Source organism: Colletotrichum fioriniae (assembly GCF_027942845.1).
Source record: "Colletotrichum fioriniae strain IMI 355084 chromosome Unknown scaffold_10, whole genome shotgun sequence".
In the NCBI taxonomy this organism is placed as follows: Eukaryota; Fungi; Ascomycota; class Sordariomycetes; order Glomerellales; family Glomerellaceae; genus Colletotrichum; species Colletotrichum fioriniae.
The window spans coordinates 31,976-45,214 of NW_027076846.1; the positions used below are offsets into that span (position 1 = coordinate 31,976).

The window sequence follows — 13,239 nt, forward strand, 5'->3', positions numbered from 1 at the left end:
TGATATTGAGCATTTATACCAACATGTCAAAGATGCGATTTGTACAAGACTCTGGTCCAATATTGCCGCTCGGGATGTGTGAAAAGATGTCATCCCCTCGACTTGAACATGTCATGCATGATTGATACAAGGCCAGAGCCGCACAGCCTCTCTTTTCGCATGCCCATTTCACGTCAAGATCGTAGACAGCACGGTGAACAATATGATTACAACGAGGAGACACAAGAGCCGGTATGGCCTCGCAACAAAAAACTCTAGGCTCTCTTCCGTCAAGCCACTCCCGCCCAGTGTCGTTTCGTAGCTTCATTCCTGCCTCCTCCCATACGATCCCCCAGAAACGTATTTTCCCCTTTCACATGCACGCATGACGTCCCATTTCCCTTCCCCGCGAGTGCTTTTTATTCAGGTAGCATACGCAAAAATAGACACAATACGCACACGCACACGATACCACAGAAAGACGAGGGGCAGACCAGAAAAAGAAAATCCGTAACCAAAGCCAAGGAAAAGCAGGAAGCCGGTAACGCCTAGCCAGATGCCATTGGTAAAGCGAAGCAGAAGACCTTGAGCCTACCCCATCCCCCGCGCCACCCCTCACAAGAGAATCCCTCATGTCGATTCGTCTGCGCAATCGTGCTCAATTCGGTCGCGGGAAGAGCTGGCTTCGGGAGTGGTGCAGAGATAGGTGATCTTCCGCAAGCGGTAGGTAGGTAACCTAACTGACAAGTCCCTTCTTGCTCTTTTGCGAGGTCAGCGGCCGGTCAAATATATCCAGCTCAGCCCAGCCCAATTCCAATTCCAATGCCCATGCAGTCCCATAAATGTTGCGCGCAAAGGCCAGTGTTTGTAGTTCAGAGATACTCAACCCAAGACCTGCGACACCTAGACCCGGACATATTTTTGACTCACCAAGTAGTCCCACAGGAGCTTGGTCATCTGATCCGACATCGTATACAGATCAATGGAAAACTCTCCCGCTAGAGAAGTCTGTTAGCTCAAGCGCAACTCGGTGTTTGTGATTACCAATGTCGATCCCATGCATCCCCCAACACAAGGAAAACTGACCGGCCAAGAGATCGACACCAGGGGAAGCAGGCGCAAGCTCACCATCGACATCACTCTTGATGTATGTCTCCGCTGTCTTGTTATCATTGATAATTTGAATGACGCGGAGCAGATCATCCTCATCCAGCTTCTCGAGCGCCTGGGCAATCTTTTCGTAGTCGTACTTCTGGGCACCCTTCTTACCAGCACCACCCTTCTTCTTGAGGCGGTCATCGTCTGATGGCAAGGGGCCGGTTTCGCGCAGGATTTGCTGCAGGGCCTGTGAGGGGTTCTTAAAAGAAACGGTATGCTCGGCCTCGTAGCGGTTCTTAGCGAAGTTGAGATCGTGGCTGAGGGACTGCTTCGACTTTTCGGTAATGTAGCAATCGATCGTCATATCGAATTCACCCCATCCCTCGTTTTCGCAACGGAAAGGAGGCTTGTTGAAGGCTAGAAGTGGCTGCGGTCAGCGATTTGCAACAGGCAAGGTAGCAATCATAGGCAGAGTGTACGAACTTTGGGTCGGGTTGTCGAAGGAAGGGTGGAGGTTGTAGACGACCTTGAGGAAGCAGTCGGCCGGGTGCTCCTCACCATCCTCGCCGATGATGTAGACGTTGATCGACCATTTCCGCATGGGAAAATCCTCGACGGGGGACGGCTTGTCGCTAGAGATGAGGAGATGAAGGTTAGGCGCTGCTGCTGTAATAGAAGGGGCGCTTGCAAAGTGAACTTACATGACATTCTGCTCGGTGACGAGCCTTACTTTCCTCTTGATCTCAATGTTAGCATTGGAGCGACGAGCCGTGGCATTTCGGGAAAGAGCCATGGTGGTGGTGACGTTGATGGACTACGGTGTAGCCGGATCCCCCATTGAAGTTGGGGAGGAGGAGGAGGAAGAACGAGGGGATGATATGCCAAGATGGCAGATCGATGGGGTGAAGAATACGCAGTATTCATCGTCCAGGCTGCCTAGGAAACAATCATCGTCGGCTAGCCGACAGCGCAAACTGCCAACGAGCATGGTGTTTGGACAGAGCGGGCTGGTGGTGATGTCGCAGATGGACGCGACGAAGCGCGCTGGGAGGAGAGGAATAATTGATCGCAGTGTCTTACCTCGACAATCATGATGGGCTGCTATGGTAACGCAGAATAGGGGTCAAGCAGTGTGTCGAGTCCGGAGAGGGGGGAGGTCTGGATATGCACTGAGCAAGTGTGTGAAGTTCACCAGTTGGGATTTGGAGGTTTGGGACTGGAAGGCTGAGGGTGACGCTCGGGCCATGCAGACACCCAGGGTGTGGCTGGAAAGCTTGCCGCGTGCAAGCGTGTTGCGTGTTGCGGGGAAGGAAGCAAGGACTTTAATTGAATGGATGTCCCTCCTGCCCCTACGCATGCTACTTGTTTGCTGGAAGACAAAGCACGACAAAGGCTATTTTATCAGCAGATTCCGAACAAGCGTCGTCTGTTGCGGTGGTTGTGGCAATATCGCTCATCAGATGTCTACACGTATTTGCAGGAGATTCACAGCAAACAGTCGGCTTTTCAGTGAAGGGGTATGATTCATCCGCGCGTCTATCTCTCCTATGGGAACATCTAATCAATATAGAAGGGACTTTATTCTTGTTGATTTGTGCTGTGTAGAGTGTCTTGCTCCTAAGCCTTGATGCTATCCATCCGCGTATCAATGCTCAAAACAAACACCACTCGGTGCAAGAAAGACTTGCACTCTTCAGCTTCTCCTCACCGAAGTGATCCAGCCTGCCTCGTATCGGGGGATGTAAAAACAAGTTTGACAATGGTGCTAGTTTCGGTGTTGTTGCAGGGGGGGCGGTTTTGATGACAGCCCGGCGTGCTGGGCCTTCCATCCTCATCTTCTCACGGAATTGGGATGTTGTGGTAAATCTAAGACTCTTCGACAGCGGGGGCGGCGGTGGCCTCGCTCTCAGCGGCCTTGAAAAGCTCCTCGTTGTCCTTCTGGGCCTTCAGGAAAGAGTCCTTGAAGAGATTTGCGTCTTCATCATCGTTAGCTCACTGGGTCATGCGACGATTTCCGTTACCGGCCATGGACTTACTCTCGGAGTTGGCGAAGCGGATGGCCAGGGTAACGGCCTCAGCCTCGCCCTCGCTGACATCGGCGGCGGCGTTCCACACCCAGCTGCGGTCGGAACCGACGTTGGGGGACAGCTTCATCTCGGGAACGACTAATCATTGTTAGAATATCGGTGGCGCAATGAGGTCTGACGCAACGTACTGTAGTGGTTGGCGCAGACCTTGAGGGTCTTGTCACGGCGCATGACGAGGCGGGTCTTGCCGTTCTCCTTGTGCTTGAGCAAACGGACATCGCCAGTGCCGCGCTCCTTCCATTCAGTGGTCTCCTTGACGAACTTGAAAAGCTTGGCGCGCATCTTGAAAAGCTGCTCCTCGGCCTCCTCGTTGGTGGTGACATCGACCTTCTCCGTCAGCTTGATGACGGGCTCGAAGTGAACATCTTCGGACTCGGGGGCTTCATCGTCCTGAATTTTCAACGTTAGCATGAAATCAAACACGCAACTTATCCCTGTATCAAGACACAGCGTGTGAATATGACGTACCTCGCCGTCCTTCTTTGCGGCATCGCGCTGGGCCTTGGCGCTGCCAGAGTTGTCACCGCGGTCCTCGTCCTCCTTCTTCTCCTTCTTGGCGCCACCTCCGAACATGGAGAAAACGGAAGAGGAGGTCACGGGCTTCTCGGCCTCGCCGGTGGTCTGTAGACGGTACTGTCAGCCATCCAAACATAGGGATATGGGAAATTGGATCGCGATGCCAGCGAGCGGAGAATGCGCATCGCTCCCGCCCGTCACGGAGAACCCGGGAGGTGCGGTGAGCTTTGAAGCATCTTCGTGGGGAAGCATGTTGAGGGCGGGGGGCGAGTGCGCGTGCGACAAAGGGGTGGTCGTACCTCGACGGGCTTGGTCTCCTCGACCTTGGGCTCGGTAGCTTCGGCAGCAGACATATTGATGAGTTTTGCGAAGTGGTAGTTTTGGGGTGAAGTATGACGATGTTTAGATCTGCGGGTGGGAACGAGGAGCAAAAACGTTAGCTCGTGGACTTTGCATTACGACCAAATCTGCCCCTCATCGAACGGACGGGCGCGACGACATGCTCGTCATCAAGGCCGACAGGAAGCGGACTGCGGGGAGCAGGTCTCAAGAAGAACAAGACTTACCAGGGCTAGCAGCGGTATGTTCTGCAGTAAGGGGGGATCGGAGAGTGGAAAGCAAAAGATGATTATGTTTCTTCGCTCGAGGTGAAGTTGGGAGTGGGTTGGACAAAATGAGGAAACAGCCCCTCATTCAAAAGTCAACAACAAGAGGGCAGGAGGGGTGTCGGGCGGGCCTGGCCCTTGCTGTTAGGTGCCCAGGCAGTGGTCATCCTGCCATCAGCAAGTACCCCTCCACCCAAATCATACTGCATTATACATGCTGTCGCTGCTCCTGACTCTGTGGGGATGCACCTAAGCCAAAGCCCAAGCTGGATTCGTGCAGCCAATCACCAAGCCTGCTGCCTTTGCCACTGGGGACCGGGAGTCCCTGATTTGGGGATGAGGAATTCGACGCTATCTTGGTCATCGCCCGGCCCTATCCGCACTATTGAACTGAATAATTTTACTAGATGATTAACAGGTACTTTGTTTGCTCGCAAGCTCGAACTATGACCGCACTGGATTTACCATATTAATCCCCTGTTGTAAGCTCTCAGACGGTCGTGCTTCTGTCAGTCAGGCAGGCAGGAAGAAACTTTCCAGAAACTACTCAACTTGGGACCAAGTTTGGACGACGGACACAAGCACACGGCATTTTCAGGCACAACTTGTAGGTGTAAGGTGAGAAGTTTTACAAGACCACTCGGAGAATCATTGCAGAAGCCTGCTCGTAATCTATCATTTCTGTCCATCCATTCATAAAAAATACTGTAGCCGCCTCAAAGCAGCTAGAAACTGGGCGGAGCTTACCCTGCTCTGCTTCACTTCGCCGTCGCGACTGCGAACAATATGTGGGAAGAGTGGGGAGAGTGATGTGAATAACTAGACATTGAAGGGCGAATGAAGCAAAAAAAAAAAAAAAGATGAGACAGCCATTACAAAACCCATACCAATAACTCCAGTTCCTTCCTGTCCTTGTCCCTAACCGGCCTCCAAGGTATCTCCATACTTACGTGTAAAAATCAGACTCATCCTTGCTGTCTGCACTGCTGCGTCCATCTAGAAAAGCCGGTGCCCGTTTGGCATCTAGCCGCCAGGCGCTCTCTCTTCCGACGAGCTCGCATCTCCTTCTTCTCCTTATCCAGGCGTTGGTTATGGGCCTCCGTCGCTGTCGACCGCAGCTTTTCCATGTGCTTCTTAGCCTTGTCCAAGTAGACCTTGTGCTCTTCCGTCTTTTGCAAGACCTTCAACGCCAGGAGCCGAGATTGGAGCTGGGCCTTCGTGAGGACAATGTTCGCTCGGTCTTTGAATTCTTGCAACCGCCGCGGATCTCTCAGGCTCTTCAGGTTCTCAGACAGCTCTGTAGATCCCTTGGCAATAGCATTCGCAGCGTTCGCAGCCCTCGCGGTGATGCGGGTAGACAATCCTCTGGCATCCGCTACGATGGAGTCCAAGCTCAGGAGGTTGAAGCTTGAGAGGTCAAAGGCTCGTTCTTCTGCCTGATGTGCGACACTGTTTGCTGTATCAAGGACGTGGGAAGCAACCGCCTTGCCATATCCAAGGTAACGCTCGAGGACGGTTTTTCCAAGATCGACCACAAAGGTCTCATTGACCTTGGGCTTTCGGGTTGTATTTACGGCAATAGTGAGAATGCCATGCGCTTCTGACTTTGGGATTTCAATCAAGATTCCCTCGTCGGTCGAAGAGAATCTGGTCTTAATAGACCTCTCGCCCTTGAGGACATCGATGGTGATCGAATCTTTGGCAAGCCATGATGTTTTCGTGCCGGAGGGAATCTTGATCAGAATCTCATTGCGGCTGACCTTCTCCGCCGAGCACACGTAGGCTTTGTCGGGAAATTTATCTGCAATGAAGTCGGCAAACTCTGCGAACGGTGCAACAGCCGTGTTGCTAGTTGCCGACGCTTTTTGAGCCACCCGAATCGTTGCGGTGGATAGGTTGATCGTCGAAGTCGAAGTCGACAGTACTGTCGAAGTCAAGGGTGACAGTGTGCTTGCTGTGGTAGAAGAGACTGTAGAAAGTGCCGGTGTGTTTGAAACTCCTGCCAAGAAGTAATTGGAGAGCAGCGCTGTGGCGATGACGCTGAAGACAAGAAACGCAGTCTGGCCCACAACCCATAGGTCGATATCTTCCACGGCCTCAACAGCGCGGTGCCAAGCATGACGGATAGTCTTGCTCATGTGATTAGAGTCGCACTGGCCCTTCCTCCAGTCTACATGAACGTATAGGCCGGTCAGATAGGCCAGGTTCCGATTCATCTGGCGAGCATCAATGTTGAGGAATGAGGTCAGGTCGATTGGGAGCTTAATAGAAGGCATGGCGCGGTCAAACGACTCCACACAGATGTGAATAGCGTGCTGGTTGATCATATCGTCCCACATTGCAGTAGGTTGATGGTAGACCTCGTCGTTAGAGATGAAGATGCTGGGCACAGCGTGCCTTTGCATGAAGTTCCATGCAGCAATCCGGGTACTTCTAGCAGCCTCATCATCATTCTCTGTGACGTAGAAGATGGCGACATGAGGCAACGTCCATGAAGGCTCGATAGTAGATCCGCTGGGCGCAAAAGCAGACTGGAAAGTCCGATCACCGTCCACCGTGATGTGATAGACAGTCTCACCCAGGAAACGTTCGCCTTGGTAGACAACCTCCTTCGCAGCCGTGCAATTCTCGACCTTGATTTGGTATTGTGAAGTCTTCATCAGCTCGACTTCGGGGACTTTGGGAGACCCAAGAGATGATATAGGCACAACGTTGTAGATGCCAGCGTCTTCACTGATGCCGCATCCATCCGCAGATGCAGATGCTGTGAAGGCCGAGGAAATCTTGTATATGATATCATGCCTAGCTGCATGGCTGCCCGTGTACATGATTCGGAGCGGTTCCTTGGTCGCCAGACAGTGTGACGCCATGGTTTGACGGACTGCTGCGATGAGACGCTTGTTCTGGTCTGGGAAGTTGAGGGTCTTGGCGATGGAGGTTGACTGCTCCTCGGTAAAGCTGTGAATGGTATGTTTGACTGACACCTGCTTGAAGTAGACTGGGTCTTGCGTCTCGTCAAATTCGATGGACTGGACCAGCGGGGTATGCTGGCTGATGTCCAGAGAACTGTCGGACCCCAAGGGCGGCGTCGCGACACGGGAAGACGGGTGGAGGAGGCTCTCCTCAGCGTATTGGATAGATGACGCTCGAGACCTGTCCTGCGCAGCGTCCTCTGAGTCTTGCGAGTCCGTATCGGACTGGTTTGTCATGTCCTCTGTATGCTCAGTGCCAGCGAGGCTGTGAACGTCGTCGGGCCGGGCATAGTCGAAAGAGCTCAGAGACTCGGCCTCGGTGCCACGGCCATCCTGGCTCTCGTCGTCTGTATTGATGAATTCGTATGTGCTTTCGGACAGGGCCGCGACATCTTCGGGTGCTTCTGAGGGAGTCATGATGTCGGGTTCGCTGGAGGAAATCCAGCTGGCCAGTTGCCGGTTTCCTTGTGGTCGGGGGAACCTCAAAGTGAGCTCGGAGGATGACAAGGTTGTTGATGCTGCCGGGCTGTGGGTAGATGTGTCGACGTCCGCGGTAGAATCGGCGCTGTGCTGCTCTTCCATACCGAGATAACAAGGGTTAGCCTTTTGTGTTATCCCGTCATGCCTCAGAAATTCGGGAAGCTGGAAGAAATAGTATGTGCTCGACAGTCGGCGGCTGTATGTGGTGGAAGGAATGAACGGAGTGGTTGTGGTGGTTGTGGCAGTGGCAGTGGTGGTAGGAGGATGGAGGGGTAAAGCGGGATATGGAACAGGTCACGCTCGTGAGCTGACACAACGGACGGCGGTTGAGGGGCGTGTAGGGGTTGCTTTTTCTTCGGGACAAACGATCTGATCCAAGAAGTTGAATATCTAGGTAGCACAGACGAGTCGGGGGTGTTGAGAGAGAAAAGGAGATTCAACTAACTCTGGTCGGGCCTTTGGGATGTGTAGGAGGATTGTGGTGACGGGAGGTGAAGGAAGGTAGATGGGTACTCAGGTAGGGTGCGTCGTCAAGGTCGGTCGGCGGCAGGTGTTGCCTGTACCTGTCTGCCTGGCCTGGCCTGCCTTGCCCAGCTTACCGAGAAGGTGCTCGCTGCTGCGTACTTGCCAGCTGGTGTTGCCTTGCGGAATGAAAATGGCCAACGCGGGGTGGGGAAATGGCAAGGGACTGGGAGGGATAGGATGAGATGGGACGAGATGGCGGTCGGTTTATCGGAGGTGACTACCTACCTATGACTGGGGGACGTCACGCGGCTGCCGCTATCAAGAAGTTGCGACAAAGATAAGGAACAAGGTACAGTCTACTAACCAGATGGCGTTGCTCACGTTTGGTCCTAGCTGTCAAAGCGTCTGCGGGCCGGGGTTTGGATTTGGTGGTTTCGTTCCGATATTGGTTGTTCAGGAAGGGAAGTTGAGAGCCCTGTGTAGAGGAGACAGAACAGAAGACGATGCGAAGTGAAGGAAGGACAGATGTGGTGGAGGAATATGACAGTTGTATCGGGATGGATGGGATGCACCTCAAGGGTGGTGGGTGGTGCGGAGAGAGAGAGAGAGAGACATTCAGGTCGGGCGCACCATCGAAAGGCAGAAAGGCAGCCGAAAAGGCAACGGGACGGCAGTCGAAACACGACCAGGCGGTCCAGGAAGGTACCTACCTAACCTTCCTTCCTTCCTTCCTTTACCGGACCTCATATCTGCCTCACCGTCCGCACTTTCCAAGAGGCGGGCAGGTGGCACCAAGTCAAACTGGCAAGAACTGTCAAGCGCCAAAGCTGAGATAAGTGCACAATTCCCTACTTACTAACGTACCTACCTTAAGGTAAGGTAGCTTAAGGTAACTCGTGCAAAGTACCCTGGCAGCCATGGATATCATCCAACAGCTGTCGGCCGGCGCATCTCATGTGCCTTTTTGGAGGTGGGGGCGGGGTCCATTGTGCGACCGAGTACTCCGTAAAGGCGCAACATATAGCCTTCATTTCACCTTGAAGGACCACATCTGACATTTGTGAACCGAGTATGCGTCACTCACTCCGGGGCCTGGATAGCCCGCGTTCAAATGGAATGTCACTGGCAACTGCCCCCCGCCCACTTTGATTGCAGCTCGTCACAAGCAGATCCGCATCATTGTGCCTCTTATCGATAACAAACCGGGGGAAATCGGTGCCAGCTGCGACTTGCACCCACCTACCACGCACCGCTGCGACCTGCCATGGTGGGGTTCCTTATCCACTAGCCCACCATCACCCCGCCTGGAACCGCTGTTGGTGCCAACAACCTTAGCTCCAACCCCTACCAGCCCTGAGTGGCATCTCGACCCTCCGGAGGAAGATCCGCTTCCTCCCCAACATCACCTCTTAGCTTCCTTTTCAACCTGGATCGGGTCCCATTTGGGCTTCACTTGGGCCGAACTTCTTCACTCTTCCCTCGGACCTATTCACTCGCTATCTTCAAGACCCAAAGTATGGCGAGCTGACCTCCTACTTAGTGCAGACACATCTTCCTGGCTGCCGCTTCAGGCGCAAGGTCTAGAAGGGAACCACTCGTCCCTCACACAGGCTGAAGCAAGGTACCAACCTAAAAGTCCAAGTCGTCCAATGTGGAAATCACAAGTGACTTCGGCCCGCTTGCGGCACAGTAAAAGGTCAAACAGGTTCGCCACGTACCACGACCACGACGCCTCATAACGAATTCCAAAGAAACTGCGTGAGTATCCTGTCATGGCTCCGCGGGGGGAGAAAAACTTCGATTTCGACCGTGGGTGTCACAGTGTGCGAGGCCCGCATGTCTATCTACCAAATGTTTCACATTTTTGCCGTCTTTCCTGTCTCTGAGAATCCCATGTCTTAGCCGAAGGAAAGGGTGTGTGGCGTCAATCCCATTTGATTGTGGCTCATGCGTACTTACCTTGAGTGACTACCAGGTGGCGGTGCAGCTTTTCTCCCCAACTCACCTCATTTAGACTGTGACACAACTTCACAATGGAATGTATCATTGCAATATTTTCATACGATGAGCAACGGAACTTTTAATCATTTGTACAATATAACAATAGCGAGAAAGTTCACGTGTTTTCGATTCTATCACCATTGTAACCACTACGCTTTGTACAACAAGCAACTCTTCCACTGACGAACATCAAATAATCTACTTCACCTATAATCTCCCAAAGTTCATCCGTTACAATCACGGCTTGTTGCCTACAGCGTCTAACACCGATATTAAAAATACCTGTTATTAAAGGTAGACTTTCACCCTAGTATCACTCAAGCCTGTCCTTTGCCTATACACCAACATTTTCTGCATCTAGCATCGACTGGGCTCGAAACCGTACGATGCGCCCTTCTCCAAGGCAACGAACTCGGAAGAGTCCTAGCTTGGAGGTTGCTGCATAGGAGGGTTTGCACCATCCCCTACCCAAGCGGCGCGGCCACTCAAAGAATGCCATTCCGGAGTTCGCGATAGACAAACGCGGGTATGAAATGCAAATACCAACTGGGATGACGACTAGACGCCAAACACAAAAAACATATCAAATCACCTCGAGTAAGCCCGCCCCCCGGCGCTGGCCAGCTACGCAGGGGAATTATATACACACCCGCGATGCACACACCTTACACACGGTAGGCGCAAAAAAAAAGATGTCTGATAACCATGACAGTAAAAGGCAAGATGCAGAGGAAAAGCAAAGAAAAGTAAGCAAGGCTGAACTCGAAACCTGTACAACCCGAAAATACTTCTTCACCTGAAGCAAAAAGAGCAAACAGGGCCCTCTCGGAACAGCAAACCAGTCCAACAACCCCCAGCCCACCAGCCTACCCTTTCTCCGGGCCGGAACACGTTTGCCGGAATTTTCGTTCCCCGGGCTCGTGGTTTCTGGTTCCTATGAAACAACGGAGCTGGGCAGGGGGGGGACGTCAACCATCAACGGGAGAAGACGGGGTAGGGAGACTGAGACTGCGAGTCGGGAATTGTGGCTATTTGTATTGTAACCCCAGGATTAGTAACAAATTGCAATCTCACTCCTGTTCTTCCTTGCCTTCGCTCCCTCTGCTTTTGCTGGAGATCACTCAAAACATACAGACAACGGCTCTCGTAAAGAAGAAAGGCTCCAATTCTTGGTCTTTGCTGACCAAATCTTAAAACCCTCCATTTAACCCATGTCTGTATCCGTATCCGGTACTGGGTCAAATCCTCCCGCAATCTGCCTCGAAATCTCGCAAAGTCCCGAAGCAGAAAATCCACCGAGGGCCTTGTCCTTGCTCTTCTCGCCCCCTCCTTCTCCTCCAGCCCTAGGAGGCTGTCATCATTGAGGTGTATCGTTCCTTTCGTCGACGGCTTTGGTATCACAGGGACTGCGTGTATCTAGGGGTAAGGCAAACGTAACCCTTAAAACGATGTATATGCAATGTAACCTCTCATTTACCGACATCAATGCAATCATGAGCAGCACGTCCACATTAATTGTGTGAAATTGTTGACCAGAGTCCACGCGGACTTGCGAATTCTACAGGGGATCGGTAAAAGTTGGGAACCCAGCCTACAATCCTTAGATGCCATTGCTGCATGTTATTGCATTTCCATTCTCCCAAACCCACACCCAGGACGTTTCCTGCATGATAACCGACATCTCGGGCATGAATCTCCCCACATCATTACAGAAACAAGAAAACCCCGAAGAAAAGACCAATGGTGTATCAACGTCTTCCCCCAAAATGACGAGAATATTCCAGAGAAAACTCCGCTCCACAAACCAAAAGTCCGGGCAAAAGAGGAGAACCGAGTGCGCATTGAAAATGGTGTTGAAAAAAAAAGGGAACCGTTATGCTCGCGGAAGAGAACGCGCTGCAAAATGGGGGTATCGTAACAGAGGAGATGAGGTTGTCTTTTGCGTTTATTGATTGCTGTTTGTGACCGTGTTTGTATCATAGGATGTCGTGCTTCTGGAAAAGCCGTGCCAGCGTGTCGGTACCAAACATCTCGTCATCGGGGATCATTTCAATGATGCCTGTAAGGTTGGCGATCATGTCACCCTGGTTGCGGTACGCCAAAATAGCAGGCACGGCGGCGTTGTCGAACTCAATGTCAAGATAGTGTACCTTGACAAAGTGTATTGTTGAGTGCTGTGAAACAAGAGGCATCATGGCATGCTCTATTGTCGCAGAAACGTCACACTAGAAATATAGTTAGTACTCAAAACCTAGGAATGATGGTCTCAATAGAGCTCACCTCTGGATCATAGACGAAGACGACAACAACAGTGTCCCGCGCAACCTTCTCAATGGCATCGAGGTAGCCCAAGGCATCCACCTCATCCAGACGTCCGTAAATTCGCACACTAGGACTCGTTCTCCGGTTCCGGATGACCTTGTTGGAGTCGCTCTCGAGTTCTCTTCGGCGGCTCTCGCGCCATTGCTGCATGAAGCTGTCGTCAGAGTCGCTGCCGTTGCCTTCGTCCGTCTCGCTTTCGCTCTTGTTTGATGGTGGCGGCTGAGAGTTGATGTTGTCGAGGCCGAAGATGGAGCGCCTCACTGTGGTGCGCGCGCGGCTCATGAAGGAAGTCTTGCGAGCGTTCTCGTAATTGCGAGCATCGGCGATGACGCCCTTGACACCAGTGGTACGACCGGCATCGAAGCTAGCCGGGGGCAGCTTCAGGTCGGAGCCGGTCTGGCCAAGAGATGGCATACGCATGGCGGCGTCGATTTGGGAGTTGCGATATCTCTCTTCCTCGTCGAGGTCAATGCTGTCTTGTTCGCGACGGTCGTGGTCTCGGTCTTCGGGATGTACTTTGCTGGTGTCACGGGAGTTGGCTGCTAGTAGAGCATTGAATTCTTCCTGGGCTGGCGTAGGGTTCGACATCTTGAAAATCGTGCGGCGCGGCCGGGGAGGGGAGCTTGGTTTATGTATAGGACAAGGAGCGGAGGAGCGGGTGGGCGTGTGGTCAGAGGAGGAGGTTGCTGTCCGGGGTGTTGTTAAGGAGTAAAC

General features: G+C 52.6%; 4 protein-coding genes across 4 annotated transcripts; all 4 read right to left on the reverse strand.

Annotated features, from left to right (window-relative positions):
* Positions 1-715: 715 nt before the first annotated feature.
* tfg3 (transcription factor TFIIF complex subunit Tfg3) lies at positions 716-1,870 on the reverse strand (the record flags this gene model as incomplete). Its single annotated transcript, XM_053193862.2, has 5 exons — positions 716-739; positions 910-977; positions 1,066-1,494; positions 1,561-1,709; positions 1,779-1,870. The coding sequence occupies 5 exons, from the start codon at positions 1,868-1,870 to the stop codon at positions 716-718; spliced, it is 762 nt and encodes a 253-aa protein (XP_053048807.2).
* A 1,073-nt stretch (positions 1,871-2,943) lies between these two features.
* On the reverse strand, positions 2,944-4,033 carry sbp1 (Ran GTPase binding protein Sbp1; the record flags this gene model as incomplete). The annotated part of the gene is made up of 5 exons (XM_053193861.1): positions 2,944-3,053; positions 3,114-3,242; positions 3,293-3,554; positions 3,633-3,785; positions 3,980-4,033. The coding sequence occupies 5 exons, from the start codon at positions 4,031-4,033 to the stop codon at positions 2,944-2,946; spliced, it is 708 nt and encodes a 235-aa protein (XP_053048806.1).
* Positions 4,034-5,250: 1,217 nt separating this feature from the next.
* Positions 5,251-7,674, reverse strand: N0V96_008078 (uncharacterized protein; the record flags this gene model as incomplete). Its single annotated transcript, XM_065758221.1, has 1 exon — positions 5,251-7,674. The coding sequence occupies one exon, from the start codon at positions 7,672-7,674 to the stop codon at positions 5,251-5,253; it is 2,424 nt and encodes an 807-aa protein (XP_065612976.1).
* Positions 7,675-12,179: 4,505 nt separating this feature from the next.
* On the reverse strand, positions 12,180-13,113 carry N0V96_008079 (uncharacterized protein; the record flags this gene model as incomplete). Its single annotated transcript, XM_065758222.1, has 2 exons — positions 12,180-12,428; positions 12,484-13,113. 2 exons carry the CDS (start codon positions 13,111-13,113, stop codon positions 12,180-12,182), a joined length of 879 nt encoding a protein of 292 aa, XP_065612977.1.
* Between the last annotated feature and the right edge of the window lie 126 nt (positions 13,114-13,239).